Source organism: Prinia subflava, chromosome 4 (genome assembly GCF_021018805.1).
Source record: "Prinia subflava isolate CZ2003 ecotype Zambia chromosome 4, Cam_Psub_1.2, whole genome shotgun sequence".
In the NCBI taxonomy this organism is placed as follows: Eukaryota; Metazoa; Chordata; class Aves; order Passeriformes; family Cisticolidae; genus Prinia; species Prinia subflava.
The window spans coordinates 33,287,711-33,303,711 of record NC_086250.1 but is presented as its reverse complement, the minus strand read 5'-3'; the positions used below and the strand labels follow the sequence as shown (position 1 = coordinate 33,303,711).

The following is a 16,001-nucleotide window of genomic DNA, read 5'->3' as shown; positions in this document are numbered from 1 at the left end:
GAATTTTGAATGAACTGCACAGCTGTGAGGTAGAAAATACATTACAGAAGTTCACAGAGCATGAAAATGAAATGACTCTTGTGAGAGACACGGGATAAATTTTAAAGATGTGTTGTAGAATGAGACAGAAATTGATATTAATGTGGATGATGCAAGGTTTCCAAAATGACTGCAAGATAATAACAAAAGCTTAGATTTTTGTATTCTGATATTTTCTTTTTCAGGTCAAATATTTTACACAATGATGTGTTTTTGAATTAGGAAGAAATCATCTTTCCCTCCTCTCCTATTGTTTCCACCATTAGCCTAAGCAGTGTCACAAGACTGAGAAATATGAAGACGTTTCTTGGTTTTCAGCTGTTTTGGATGGAAAATAAACGTACCATTCTCTCAAAATGCAATTTGTTTTTCTAGTCTAGTGCTAAAATATTTTAGTCTTTTTTAAATCCCCCTCCTTGCTGAGAAAAAAAACTAAATTAAAATACAATCTAAATAAAAATTAACAGCTTCTGAGAATTTTGAACTAGAGTGCTGCAAGTTAATAATCTTTTTCTTAAATGTGCAACAGAATTGTTAACTGGGTCTAAATGCAGTAGCTGTATTTATAGATAGCCTGTTCTCAGTTTAGCAGTCACAAGAAGAATGTCTGCTCTTCCAATCAGATATTCCAGTATTGCTGATTTTCTCTCTTTGTTACTGAATCTGAAGTAAAAAAAAATAATTACTTAGTTCTGTTTGCATTATTGAGAGACCTCCCCTTTCCTAATTACATTATAGTTACTATTTTTTTTCCTAAATTACTTCTGTAGCATCCTGTTAATGCAATGCAAGATGATTCAAGGCATCTGTAAGAGGGGTGAGATGTGGGATGAACGCAATTAATTTCTTTGCAACAGTCTGGTAACTTTTAACTTGCATGCTACATGTCTGTAAGATTCATTTTCTCAACAAATTTTTTTTCCAGACAGCTTTCTCCAAGGCTCCTGCAGCCCTTTGGGTGGTTGCTGAGGCAGTATCTGGTCGTGTGTTTTACGTCTGTGGTGTTTGCCGTGCTCTTGCGCAGGGGAGCGGGAGGTGTCTGGGCAGAGGCGCGGGGCGCGTGCGGTGCTGCGCGGTGGAGCTGCAGTGCCTGGGCCGTGTGTTAGCAGGGCTACGCCTCACTGAGCTCTCCTGGACCAGCTGAGCTGCCTTCAGCAGCTGCTGGGGGCGAGGAATGGTCATCTCTAGAATGAAGGGTGGCAGTGTGGTGGCACCGCCACAATAATTAGAAACAGGAGAAGAAGTTCACCTTGCCTCCACATGAAAACAAATTTAGGAAAAAGACCTCTTTGCTTAAAAACACATTTTGTAGGAGTAATTGTTTTTCCATGCTTTGTGAGAGGGTTGTTCTGGGAAAATCTCATGTGACATGAAGTTACGGGATGTTTATTGACTGTTGAAAACAGAAGTCTTAAATTAGAGCAATACTACATGACATGTTCTTTATTTTTCAGTGATTTTCTGTAAGAGTATTTTGGCTGTCCAGAATGCACTGACCAAACATGGAGTATAATTGATACAGTATCATAGGCACATCTTAACCCTATGTTATTGTCTGAACAGATTATATTCATCCTTTATTTACTATCTATATGCTTAAATATATATGTATGTATGGCAAAGCATATAATCTATATAGATTTTTAAAACAAAAAGCTGAGGATGAATGGTTCATTGCAACAGAGCAGCTGATTATAAAACCTGATTATAATTTTGTCATCACACAAAAAGGTCCATTAAGAATGCCAAGTATCAGCATTCAGTGTTTTAAAATAGGAAATGGTGAAGAAAATTTCTTTGTGCCGACATCTATGATTTTATAGTAAAAATTAACAGTCTGAAGCCTTGTATCAAGCAGAAGGCAGGTTAAAACGAAACCTTTCCCACTCACATGTATCTAAATCAGTCAGCATTGGTTGTGTTTTTCTTTTACAACAGCATTTTTTCCAGTGAATAATGTAAAAATCAAATGAATGTAAACTGATTATAGCTGGAGAATCTCAGAGTGATGTGTCATCAAGCACATTTGTTAGGTGTCACTGTTAGTCAGCTGGAGCTAAATATGGGGAATTGTTTGGTCTGGAAGCTCAGAGAGATATGAAGTTAAGAGATATGAGAGAATAAAAAGTGGAAGTATTTTTTCCCTTAATATGAGATTGGGTGCTAGTTGTTAGTGGGGAAAATCACTTCTGTTTTCAAGGTGATTCCTCATGAAAAGGCTTGGGATAGAGGTTAAAATATAGCTTATAACTATGAAAAAGACTCTCTTCTGAACCTCTCTTTGCTTCCTTTCCTTCTTCACTGTTTTTTTATCAACATTTTATCTAATATTTCACTCTAATGTGAGTTATGTTACTTTTAATAGTATCCTTCCATTATTTGACATTGATCCAGAGCTCTTTACTGCTCAGTGGCATAGGGTTACTGCAATTTCCTACCTCTGTGCCTTTAATTTTTCTCAAGGGAAAGCTGGTTCAGGGCTTAACATAATTAATTTCTAGTTTACATTTGCAGTGAAAATGGGAACCAGAATTCTGCAGCATCTTAGCTAAAGGTACTATTGCTGAACACCCCAAAAATGGAACTAGCTTTTTCCTGACCAGGTTTCTGTGTTGTGCATTCATTTCTATAAACTGTTTTTAGCAGAAAGCTATATATTCAAACGGATTTCAACTTGGCAATTAATGATCTTGTTTCAAGATGTACATGTGACACAAAAACTGGCCGTGTATTTCCACTGGCTGAAAGGGGGGACAGGATTTTAATGTGTTCCACACTCACATGCCAGCAAATCTTTTTGAAGGTAAAGTGTACTGTTTGTATTTGCCTCTTGGGGAAGGCACCTTGTTTATTGTATATTATTGCACCACTTTCAGAAGCGATTTGTTTCTGACAGTTTTGTGCAAACAACAAAAAAAAAAAAGCTCTGTAAAATGTTTCATTTTATAGTGCCTTGTTGTAAATCCTGAAATTCCTAAGTATGAGATTTTTTTATTTTTTGTAGTCGTTTCAAGTGCTACTGATGCCCAGCAGGAGTGATTCAGAAGCAGGTTGAATGAATATTTTTAGACATTCAATCATTTCTAACCACTGCGACTGCTGAGTCAATGAAACGTGCAAAGTAATTTAAAACAGTTAACATATATAAACCAGGTTCTATTTAGCAAATTGTTAGTCATGAAATGGTTTCAGTTTGCACAGGAATTATGTGAGAAACTTCAAAGGGATTATCCTTTCTCCTCCCAAGACCAATAGCTGTCAAAATGTGTTGTTTGGGATTAATTCCCTATCCAAGTATTATGTGGCTAATGTTTAAAATCTGGGTGGATAGAAACAAAATTAGAACACAATTTGATAACAAATAATGTAAAGGCTCATGTAATGAGCAACGTGAAACAAGTGCTCCGTTGATTGATACTTTTTGAATTAGTAACTATTTGCAAAAGCAGGAAAAGAAGAAAGAAAGAATTTGAACGGCCAACCCTACAGTCTTATCCTTGTTTTCTAATGTTTCCATTTTGTATCACAGAAATGCATCTGTAATCACATAACTAACACAAATATGCTGAAGATCTCCCATCCTAACTCCCCTGTGAAAGGACTTAATGCTTCATGGGAAATTAGCAAATAACTTTAGCAGAAGATAAGTAGCCCACCTGTGAGTCCTGCTTGGTTGTTCATACAGATTTGCCATCTTTCTCTTGACATGTATGTAATCAACTGATATTCATTGGACCAGTGGCCAAAATGAATAGTTAAGAGAAAATTAAGAAGGTGGAGACAGAAGGAGAACAAAGGAATTTGAGAGAAGTGTAAAAAACGCCTGTTGATACAAAAACTTGTTTGGATTTCTTTGGTAACATATTGCATTTTTGTTTGAAGACATTTGAAATTAAAAACCCAGAAGAAGAAGAAATAAAACCTAAACTACTGTCAGCATGTAGATGCTGACAGTAGTAGTAAGGAGAAGAAAAAGTGATGAGCTAATACTGCTTCAGATATCCAGAAACTCATGTTATTGTCTTGGAATATGAGATTTACATTTAAATGCCTGATCAGAATTATGTGAGTAAATGTTGAAATTAGAACTCTTTTCTGAACAAATTCTGTCAATCATGGAAACCTAGTTTTCGGAAATCTTTATGTTCTCTAACTTTTTTTCCTTTTTTTACTGGAATTACAGTGGTTTTGGGAGGGCACAAAGTGAAAAACGACATTATGATATAATATACAGTGTCAGAATTTAAAGTATGTCTGATAACAAAAAATGAGCCACATTTTCTTCTGGTGAAGACTGGTATGTCTCTGTTTTTGCCTGAGATGAGTGTTCAGCCTCCTGTATTTCTTTCCATTATGTACTATCATCATTGCAGAACTAAAAAGAAAATGAAGTAAGTGAAGGGGACTTGTGCTAATGGACATTCTGAACTACAAGAAAACTTTCAGATTTACATATTTTGTGCATTTGTTAGGGTAATATCCTTAAGCAGCAGGAGTAGTTGCAGTGTTTAGTTTTTAGCTATGCTTCTTTAGGTAAGGAAAATGGGGTGTAATTATGGTGTTCTTTTCCATCCTGATAGACAAGCCAGTCTTAATGAAGAGGCCGAGAAGTATTATGAAATGGCAGCAGGATTAAGACCTAATGTAAGTACCTTCTTAATGATATCCATTACTTAAGTTGATGAGTGTGCTAGGGTACTGAACCCTTTGTGTTGAGGAGAGCTTCTTGCTGGAGCATTTGATCTCTCAGCCTGTGTTATGTATGTTCATTTAATAGTTAATTATTGGGTCGTCAGATAAAGCTGTTCATTTGTCAAACCAATCACTGCACTTTCAGGTTGCCTCAGTGAAGTGGTCTAGCCATAAATCTTACTTGGCTAACATACTTGGAAAAGACTTCTAGATTTAGATTTATTTATCTATGTTTAAATGTTTTAAGTTTGGAAAGATTTTCCAATTCCATCTCTTTACTAGTAAAAGAGAATGAAAGGTTATCCTGTGAGCCACAGTTTAAGGCATTTTTAATAATGCATTTATGCATTTTCATCTGTCACGAACTTCTGGCAAATGTTGTTCAGCAAACGTGAAGATTTGATCTCTGATGTAGTTCTATATTGGCAAAGGAATACATATTGTTTGAGCAGATATATGTAGGACTAAGTGACAGATGCTTTTTAAGAAGGGAAGCTCATTTCCAGTTTTCATTGCAGCAGGAATTAAAAAAATAAAATAAATTTACTTACCATTTTTTACTTAATATTACATTTCTTTTCAATTACCTTCACATTTTAAGGAAAATGTCATGAATGTAAATGGGGCAGAATTTATTTTAGATACATACACTTTGTCTATGCAATAAATCAAATCCAGAAAAATTTCTGTTACAGAAGTCTGTAGTGGCAAATTTGAGGATACAAGTCAGAAAATGCAGTAAAAAAAAGGAAAAAATCAAGTTTAAAAAAAAAAGTAAAAGTTTTCAGAGCTAAGAATCAAAAGCAATAACAGCTAAGACTCAAAGCAAGCTAATAAAATCATAATAAAAACCCCTGTAATAACTTATTCATATGAAATTACAGATTTTCATACTGTTGCTTAAGAACTCTCAAAAAACTACTTATTTCATGACTTCATACTTTGTGAAATAACAATGAAGACTTTGTGATTCATAATGCTTGCATAATGCAAGACTTTTTTGCCTTTTTTTCTGAGAGGATACCTTAATGTTGAAAGTATTCCCTCAGCTGTCTGCAAATTGGTACAATTTCTCTTTCCTGTGCTTCATTGTATGCTCAAAATGCTTCTCAGAAACTAAGAAATAAGTTTATTGTGTATAACCTTATATAAATATGGTTATATGTGTGAGGTTTGTCAGAGAGCTTTGGAGTGACTGGTAGCAAGCTCATAGGAATAGTACTCTAAAGGTTAGGTATTTCTGATTATTGATGACAAGCTTTACATGTTATGACCAAAGTATCCTTTCTGAAGAATAAGATTATCAAAACAATTTATTGTAGAAACTTTCTTCTAACTTTGATTAGCATAAGTAAAAATCTAATTGGTACTGGTGTTCAGCTTTCTTCAAAAGATAATTATATATATAGAAGATAATAGTTTAATTTTCTAGCTAAGCATGCTGTACATATGGTTCTCGACTTTTTAATTTATTAATAACTTAATAATATTTTTTTGGTGCAGAGTGGGAAACTTGTATCTGTTTTCCCAGCCATTATCAACTGTCTGATGACTTTACAGGGGTGTGTCTGAAAAATGTAAAAAAACCCAGAAATAGTCATACATATTTTCTTACTGTTATTAACTCTCAAATTTACCGTACTAGTTTCAGACTGAGAGGCAAAGAAGCCACTTGAGGAGGCTTACTTGGTAGTAAGCAGTTTAATGGATACATGGTAAGACAGAAGAAGCTCCCAATCTTTCCAAAGGAATTATGGAATGAAAATTATTGACCAACTGTGTTCTTCATAGCTGTGCCGATAAATTAAATGTGCCCAGAACTATTCTCTAGTGCTGATTGAACTGGCTGCTTAGAGTGTATCCAGGTCCTGTCCTAGAGACTGCAGTGGCCCAGTCCAGAGCTGTGTAGAAACTATACTCACAGCCTGAAAATGCCCACAGTTGATTTGTCATTTTGTATGTGTCCTGTGTATCCTCTCACTGTCTTACAAATATGAAGGATCAGCAGAATTATGTGAGTCAAGATGATAAAGAAATATTCTTAAATATTCTTAAACAGAGTAAGTGCTTGAAGGATCTTTGTGGGGTTTTTCTGTTATCCATCACTAATAGTTTAGAAACATTTCTTGACAGAAAATTCAAACTACTACATGTAGTCATGTGATATAATACACAGATTCCTACCATTCCATGTATACAAACACATACCTACATGTACATTTGTATACATCTGTTTAGCTACTAATAGGTCTGTCCCCAAATTGACTCTCAGTGAGAATACTATGACAGCATTAAAGTCTCACTCTGTGCAGTGGATCAGCCTTGTTACTAGTATAATTAAGTGCTCAAAGGGTCTGTTTAACAAGAGTCTTTCTTCTTCTGGTGCTTTAAGCAATACTGTTTGATATGAGTGAATTATGGAGCAGCATCCCAAGTAAACTGGCACTCCAGTTTTTTTCAGTATGTCTTCTTCCTTTGGTTCCCTAGTCACTTGGCCATATCCCAAGTTGAAGATGCATTTCTTTGTTATCAACTTCTTTCTTTCACTGTGCCAAGACAAATTATCACTTATTCTTTAGAATAACTTTAGACCAATGCCTGGCTCCTGAGATTTTCACCTAGCACAGCCTGAAACAAAACTCCGATTTCCACTCTCTTGCATCTGTTTCTTTACAAATATTACATATTGTGTAATATCTCAAATATTGCTACTATAAGATACAGTCCTTACAAGCAATAAGAGATTTTATTAATACTGTAAATGCAATATTTGCTGATTGTTAGTGAATTTTTTATGCTCATTTAGGTATCATGACACAGTTTTGTTCTCAGCATTGTTTTCTTTTTGCATCCCTTTCTTTGGTTTCTCAACCATTTCTGTTGCTTTTGGAATGAAGCAATACTCTGTGCACAACAGTTCCTCATCTGCTCCCTAATGTATAAGCCCTTAAGATCCAGAAACTGCTCTGCTGAGCTTTTCTACACCCATGTCCAGTTTAAATGGCAATCTGATTTACTACTTTCAGAGATACTTAATTGGCTATTTTAGTGCTTTTTCCAGACAGCAGTCTCCACTCTTGCGTTTGTCTCCTAGACAAGCCCTTTTATTTCAGTGTCTCAGAATGGGAGAACAGCAGTGAGCACCAATATGCCTGAATGTCTCAGTCATGGGCTCATTCAACTAATCCATTTTTAGAAAAGTTGTGACTAAGGCAGCTAAAAACATTGCCAGAAACACAGTATTCAGTTACAGAAAATGTAACTTCCCTGAAACTTGCAGGCTATTGTTTTTAAGAAAGCAAGCATAAAAAGATTGTATTTTTGCAATATTGGGGATGATTCATCCATCACTGAACTAATTCTGAGAGGTCTGAGAATACAATTTATTCTTTTCATTACAAGCCTTATTACATTGAGTAAAGTATTTGCATGAAAAATATGCTCAGTAAAGGAACGAATGAATACAGCAATGATGCGTTAAAATGTATATCCACATCTTGAATACCATCCTTGCATTTGGATTCACATTCTGTCTGCAGATGGTAAAAGAATTAAAACATTTTGATACAATAGCTGCACCAGATGAAAGGGAGCTTGGCTGCAAATTAAAAACAAGTCTGGCTGTATTAGTGTTTGAAATATAGACCTAGCTGTTCTCTTAATAATGTTCACAATTGGCCTTATTTACAGTTGGTGGGTATTTATCCTCCATGAAAGTAATTTACAGACAAATTTCAGAAGAACAGTGTTTTCTGTAGAGCACACTGCTGCTTTGAAGATAAGAACAATTTGTCTTTAACTTTACTGAAGAAGCAAGCATTGTCAAGGTTATATCTATTTTAGCACTCAGAGAGTCGACTTCCAAGCCCAGGGGTAGAGAGGAATCCAGGAACCAGTTCTGAAAACAAACCTACTTTTATTTCTAATTAATTATTTCTTACAGGACTCTATTTTCTTCCTTCAACTTTGTAGGTAACCTACAGAGATTAGCCTTCCTAGCCCCTTGATCTTTATGAATGCTTTCCAAAAAGTACATTACTGCATTGTGTGTTGTTCCATGATCAAAACAAAATCATTTTGGAGCCTCATTGGCACATGTGTTTGTTCTAGCAGCGTTGGCTTGAGTGTATATTAATCACATCAGTCTAATTTTAACAAATTCAGTTACATGAAGAAATGAAACCATAAGTTTCTTGGACATTTATACAGTAATTATTCTGAGTGTGAGTATTGCTGAAGAAAAGCTGTATTCAGAGATAATTTCTCGGTGCCCTACATATTGTAATCTTCACAAAGCAGGAAATAGTTTTATCAAGTCATTAGGCACTCTAAAATGTGAGCTTTAAGCTTGCTTTGTTGTGGAAAAATCAGTCATCCGGAAACTGTCTTTAAATTGGCATGCTTTTTACAAGAGTGTAAGATACTGACTTCAGCTTCAGTCTTTGAACAACTTTTAAGATATCATTTGTGTAATAGAGCTGCGTTTCTAATTTTTTAAGTCTGAGCTTGAAGCAGCCAGTCTTTAAAAACCTGCTCTAGAACCCCCACATATGGCCAATGGCTTTTGAGAAGAAAGGGCACTTTGAAGTGTGACCTCAAGAGTATTAAATGAAAGAGAGCTCACCAGAGCCTTAAGACTTGGAGCCACCACCTTGAGCTGATTGGCTTAGGAGCATTCCTCACCGAGGTGCCATGACCTCTAAGTCACTACCATCCCAACCACATATTAGTGCTGCTTGCAATCTGGAGCTCATGACAGCTTTAAGCCCCATGTCATCAGCACATTGTCAGATACAGCTGTTTCCACTCCAGCACTTCAAAAGGGCTTGATTAAATGTCTTACTGTAACAACATACATAAAGACACACACACAGAGTGAGGGGGAAAGGAGAAATGTTCCTATAAGCAAAATAAACACAATTTCCACTAGATGGTTTAATCATGATGTGGGGGACTAAACCATTTTTTGACTTGAAGGACTTAGGTAATCAGTTAACACAATATCATATTAAAAAGCAGTTTCTACAAGTGCTTCTTTTTTTTTTTTTTTTTTCCCCAATGCTGGAATACAGATTTCATGCCAAGGGCTCCAAACTTGCAATAAGCTCTACCTCAAGCTAACTGGTGAAAGAGGAATGCTAATGATTTCTACATAATTGACTGTAATTTCATAGGCACCTTGGAGTTAACATGCTTTCAGTGCCTTCTTAGGGAAAGTGTTCATAATTCGTGGGGTTTATTCATGACAGGACTTCTAAAATAAAATACTTCCAATAGTACATACATCTTTAAAAAATAAAGTAAATGTAGTATTTTTCTCTTGAAACATTTGTAATCAAGATCTGCTTTATTATATATTTTTTCCTTCAATGTTTCTGTGACAGTTTTTCCTATTTGATTTTCTCATAAACATTCAGTAATTGCCTCATGTAGCTTTACTGGATTTGGACTAATTGTGTGGGGAAAAACTTTAATGCATTTTGCCAGCTTTGTTAAGGACATGTCCTGTTATTGCCAGGGAGAATTTTCATTAACTTTTTAAAGAGCTTCTGCTATGTTAAATCTGCTGGTGATGGCAGTAATGAACATATAGTAATCCACATATAATTACAACATATAGTTATCTGCCAGTGCTATGGCCTGACCACAGAGCTGTATTTTTAAGCAAAGATCCAGTAGATTCATCTGTTCAGTTGTCTGCCTGTACTGAAAGTTGAAAGTGGGCCTTGTGGAGCAGAAGGAGCTTCTGTTCGCTGCCTGTGTGCCGTCTGAAATGCTCCCAGCTTCTCCTGCCCTGTGTCAGGGCTGCACATCCTCCTACTACCAGCACCAGCTGCTGTTAAGCCTTGCATTGTACAAGGCTTCCTCTCAAGTGTGCCAAACTTTCTGTCTCAATAATATGAATGGCTGTGAATCCCTTCCAGCCCAGCAGTGCTCTTGGCCTCCTGAAAATGCCCCCTTTCTTTGCTCCTGTTGAAGGTGTGAGGAAAAAGAAAACTTCCCAGGATCCGGTTCTTTCTCTCTTCCTGCCAAAGACTGAACCAATTGTAACAGGGCATGGTGGACTTTCAGGCACTAAAACAGCTGCTGTGGCTTCCTAAGAAGAATAGGCATGGCTAATGAGAACTGTATTTCCAGATGACGTGCTTTTAGAAGTTTGAATTCAGACAGATAGAGGGGTAGAATGCTTAGGCATAGATCAGCTCCACTGGGAGAGGAGATAATGGGACACCCTTATTGAAAAGAGGACATCACTCTGATCTCAAGAGGTTAAGAGAGCCCTTTCTTGGTTACTGTAAATTGGTTAGACTGTCCCTGTTGAAACACCATAAAAAATGACTCTGAGATTTGATATCAGAATAGCTGTGACATTTTTCAGTCTGCATAGTATAAAGATGATCTAGCCTAAAGGTTGTGCAGAATGGAAAAATTCAAGAAAATTAATATTAACTGAATATTAATTCAGTTAATATTAATTTTCCTTTTAATTCAGGTAAGCTTCCTTTTATTTCAGGTAGAAGGACTTCAGTGTTTGCACAGAAACAGCAATACTGCTCCATGTAAAGAGTTTATCCATGCACAAAGTCTCTCTGCTCCTCTGAGCTTTTTAAAAATCTTACTAGTCCCCAGCTCAATTTTCTTTTGTTATTGTTTTCACCCCTTTCAGGTCCTTCTTGTCTGGTGCTAAGTACAAGGCAGATACATTATTTACATCCAGCTATTTGGGAAGATGAGTGTTTATTCCTTTCAACAAAACTATTTCTTTCTGTAATTTCAATTATATTTGTTCACAGCTCTCCAAAATATTTTTATTACACATTTAGGCAGGGGGTTTGTGCACAGTTGTCATCTTCAAGACAGGCTTCTATACAGGCTGTTTCTCTGAATCTTAAAGTATTCCTACCTCAGCAGAGATTAATGTCTCCCACCTTAAAAAAAAAAAAAAAAAAAACAAAAACAAAAAACTGAAAAACCTCATATAGTGTTTTCCATCCCTGTGATCTCCATCAAGGGACAAAGAAAGAATACAGGCTACTGGAATGGGGATATTTACCTGTACCTGAAGTACAATATCAGAATGAGTTATATAATTTGAAAACTGATTTACTCAGCTGTGGAAAACACTGAATTTCCTTTGGGAAATATTTATTTGAGAATATTTATTGCCTTACCCCAGAAAACCGTACATATGTTTTCTCCTGCATTGTAGCAGCTCTGTAAAAGCAAAGACTGAATGTGCTTTTGGGCAATTATAGAACACCTAAATCTAGTTCTCAGTATTGTGATCCATCTTTGTGTAAGATGCAGAGGAACAAGGTGGAAATCCTGCCATCACAGTTCTCATCTTCACTTTTGTGAGAGCTGGGTTATGGGGAGTTGATTTGTACTCTCTTGATTGTACAAGCAGTTAAACACGCAAATGAGATCAATTGGTTTGCTCAGTGTAATTTAGGAGCTTTGACATTGAATTAAAATGTATTTAAGTTGCTGTTTATTCCCCATCTAGAATAATTTGTTGTACATTGAAATTGTAATCAATACAGAACTGTTTTGTCTGTGTAAGTTGTAAATGACTGAAATGAAAAAACATTCAAGTTTCTTCCGCTTATACAGATACTGCATTGCAATACCACCATTTAGAGTTGCTTCTGTTTCTGCATATGAGAGATAATTTGGACTCTCTGTGTTCTGATTTCATGTGAAAGTATGCAAGCAGCTATGAGCTAGCTATCCTTAGCTTAAAGTTTTCCAAGCAGTAAGCTGCATACCCAGAAACACTCGGCAAAGTAAGCCAGAGACTCATTGTCATGGTAATTCAGAGTGGTTTTCATTTCATTTTTAGCTATAAAAATGTTTACAAATGTCCCATAAATATTAGTCCTTCTATGGTTAAATTAATGGCATAATGTGTTTTTCAAGTCATTCAACTTCATGAACAGTGAAATGTATAGATACGCTTTTACTTAATAGGGAAAAAAATGTTGGAAATAGGCATCTATATACTAACTCTAATTTATTTAACCTTCAGAACTCCATTAACTAAAAAATTACTCTTACCAAGAACTTTTGAAACAGTAATTTTGTGCTAAACACATCATTTGGGAGAAGGAAACTCTCCAATAATTCATACACTGTTCACGTAGCACATAGGTCATACCAGGTTTTAAGTATGTCTGATGGCAATCCCTTGTGCTGCTTGGAGACGCTGATAAAGTTCTTTTCTTCACAAAAAGCCCAAAAGTACCCCAGGGTGTTTTGGTTGATGCAACCGTTTTCCATTGGAGGCTCTGTTGCCCACAGGTTCAAAATGTTATGTGACTAAATCTCAAAAAAAGAGAAAGGCCATGTTTTCACAAAAATACATGTTTATTGTTGGTTTAGTATGTTTCTCAAGAAGTTAATTAGGGAAGTATTAATTTATAATTTCTGTTTTCTCTCTGGGCACTTACCCTTGTTCTTCTAGTACAATTAGGTGATGTAATTCTCCTTGGATAGCTCATAAATTCTCCAAAGTGAAAGCATTCTCATACCAAATAATACTTGAGCTATTTCATTGTCAAGACTTGGACTCAGAAATTTGTAGGACTGCACCTTAATTAACTTGAATGGAAATCTTGTATATTTTTTTAATAGGTATTTTCATTATGCCAGTCTGAAGTCTTTATCTCATGTATAGATATGTTCAGTGCACCATCAAAATTGCTTGAAGAAAAAAAAAAGATGTGAAGTCAGCAAGGCCTGTCCCTTGGAGTGCAGATTTGTTTCATCTAGTATTTTAGTGTTTCTCATCCACATCTTAGTAGAAAGATAGTCTTTTTTCCTGTGCTTACTCTTCAAGAATGAAAAGTACTGCACAAGGCTTGTGTTTGTACTCAACTGTGATGTTTTTATTTAATGATTACTGAATAATTTGAAAACTAGGTTTCTGAAACTAATTAATAGGAAACAAAATAGTCTAGACTTGTACTACTGAGTTAAATAAAACAAATCATTATGCTTTGAGATGATGAGAGGTAGTAGTTTGTAAGATGCAATCTCTGCTGAAATTGTGGAATTGAAGATGGCATGTCATGGATGGATTGATGCACTTGATTGTGATTTACAGTCTGATAGTAATGTGGCAGGGGATACTGTGCTGCCTACATCAGTTGCCAGAGAGACCAAGATTGCCTTTGCCTGGTAAATTTGCCCTTGGTGTCAATCAGAAATAAAGTGCCATGAAATAAAGAACTCACACCAGTAGATTAGCATTTCAGAAATTAAACCATCTGTTTGAACTCAATTAAAAAGCAAGGCTTTTTCCTAATTGAGCGTTCTAGTGCTGATTCTAGAAACAGTGCAATGGATTTATCACGCAGTTAGAACTCGTAAGAATATGGGGTTAATGCCCATTAAATAAACCCAACAACTGTACATTCTCAATGTGATGTTTTGCAATAAATAACTTCCTAATTTTCTTCCTAAGCTGTAGTTCTGATGTATTTCTCAGTCTAGGAATGATTTTATTTGTTTATTGACATATCCTGCTATATTTTTTTCCCCCATAAGTTCTGGAGAAAGTTGCTTTGTCACAAGATGGTTTTGCTACAACTGGTCGTCTCCCCACCCTCCCACACCTTTAGGCTGAATTTAGTGTTGTGTATAGAGGAGAAATGCCCTGTGGTGAAGCTGGTTTTGGTCTGAGATCTGCCTGAGAAGAACTGTACATTTGCAGACTGCTAGGAAGGGGTTGGGTGGCAGGTGTCTGTATGAAGTAATTTGCTTTCAATTTGTTTTTAAGAGTAACTTCAGTGTCAGTTTGAACCTATTTTTGCCTTGGGAAGTTAGTCCAGGGATCAGATGTCTGCAGATAAGAAGGTGTGGTGGGAAGGGGGTGGAGAGTTGCTTCTTTCCCCCGAGGAGCAGTCCATTTTTGAGACTGTCTGAACCTCACTGTTTATTGATTACGTCTTTATTTTGCCTTCACATGATTCTCTTTACCACAGTTAGTTTTACTGGAGAGTAAATGTGCATTCCAGTGTACCTGCCCTACTGAAATGTCTCCTGTACAATGAACAGCTTTATTACTAAGATGAGGAAGTTTTACTAATTCTTCAGGTGTTCCAGTAAGGATTGTCTTCCTTAACAACAAATAACTTTAATCTGACATTATGGCTTGTAACAGTGCCAGTTGCCTCAACATCTGGCTGCCTCAAGCTCATTGCAAACAATTACAGCATGAAAGAAAATATAAACTCCTTCCAATAAAACAGCAACAGTAAATAAAATCCATAATAAACTCCTAGATTAAATTCCATTGGAAGATTTGCTAAATGTCTCTTAGATTCTGTGGGGGTGAATGAGTAATATATTTGTGGTGGAGTTATTTGGTGGAGTTTTATTGCAACTCAGTATTTTTTCACGTTCTGACTGCCTTTAAATACACCTAAAATTATCAGATATTTTCTGTCCTTTTTGAAAGATCCATGATCCTTCATTAATTCTGTTTAGAAAATTCTATTCAGATAGCTGCATTGATAGAGTTTTTTTTGCTGATTAGTTCACAAATTGAATGTTTTACCCATAATAGAGGAAGAAAATGCTCTCTTGAACAGAGATTATGGAAATTGCACAGGAGACAAACTTTTTGGTTGGGTAGAAAAATGAGCTTGAACAGAAAGTTCACTGGTAGAACCCAGTCAAATTCTGTGGGATCCTGTGGTGTTCATATAGAATGGGTGATAGGTGTAGCAAAAATTAAGGCAAAATAACCTGAGTCATGAAGTACAAAATTGCTTAGCAATTCTACTGGCTCTGGATTATACTTTGCTCCAGCCATAGAGGGCTTTTTCTGGTCCAGTTTGGAACAAGCATCTGGTTTCACTGAATAATTTCTAACACTGAATTTCAGAAGCAGGAATTGAACTTTGAATTCTTGGTGCTAGTTCTACAAATATTAATTGTCCTCTCGTGCCTTCAGATGTAATTAATTAGATGTAATTTCCTTTTTAAAAAGGAAAATATTATTCAAATTGTTGCTTCATGTGTCCATTTCTTAAAAGCTTAGTTTGACAAATACAGAAAACTTCTGTTTGATAAACAGCATTTGTCAGCATATGCTGCATCAAGTGCAGTCTTTCAGAGTAGAATGTGTAGATCTACCACTGAACATGTCTTGCTATTATTGATATTAATTACTGTAAACAAATGTGTCACTATTTAGATGTGGTAAATAAGGCTACTCTAGCTGCAAGTAATTTTATTTTTTAGAAATCACAGCCTTGTAAAAG

General features: G+C 35.9%; 1 protein-coding gene across 2 annotated transcripts in view; it reads left to right on the top strand.

Annotated features, from left to right (window-relative positions):
- The window catches only part of TMTC2 (transmembrane O-mannosyltransferase targeting cadherins 2), a 236,821-nt gene that overhangs the window by 209,608 nt on the left and 11,212 nt on the right, over positions 1 to 16,001 (top strand). For both annotated transcript variants that reach the window (XM_063396396.1, XM_063396395.1), the window contains one exon: positions 4,620 to 4,683. In XM_063396396.1, the coding sequence (XP_063252466.1) occupies positions 4,620 to 4,683 (64 nt within the window). The remainder of the gene's footprint in view (positions 1 to 4,619; positions 4,684 to 16,001) is intronic.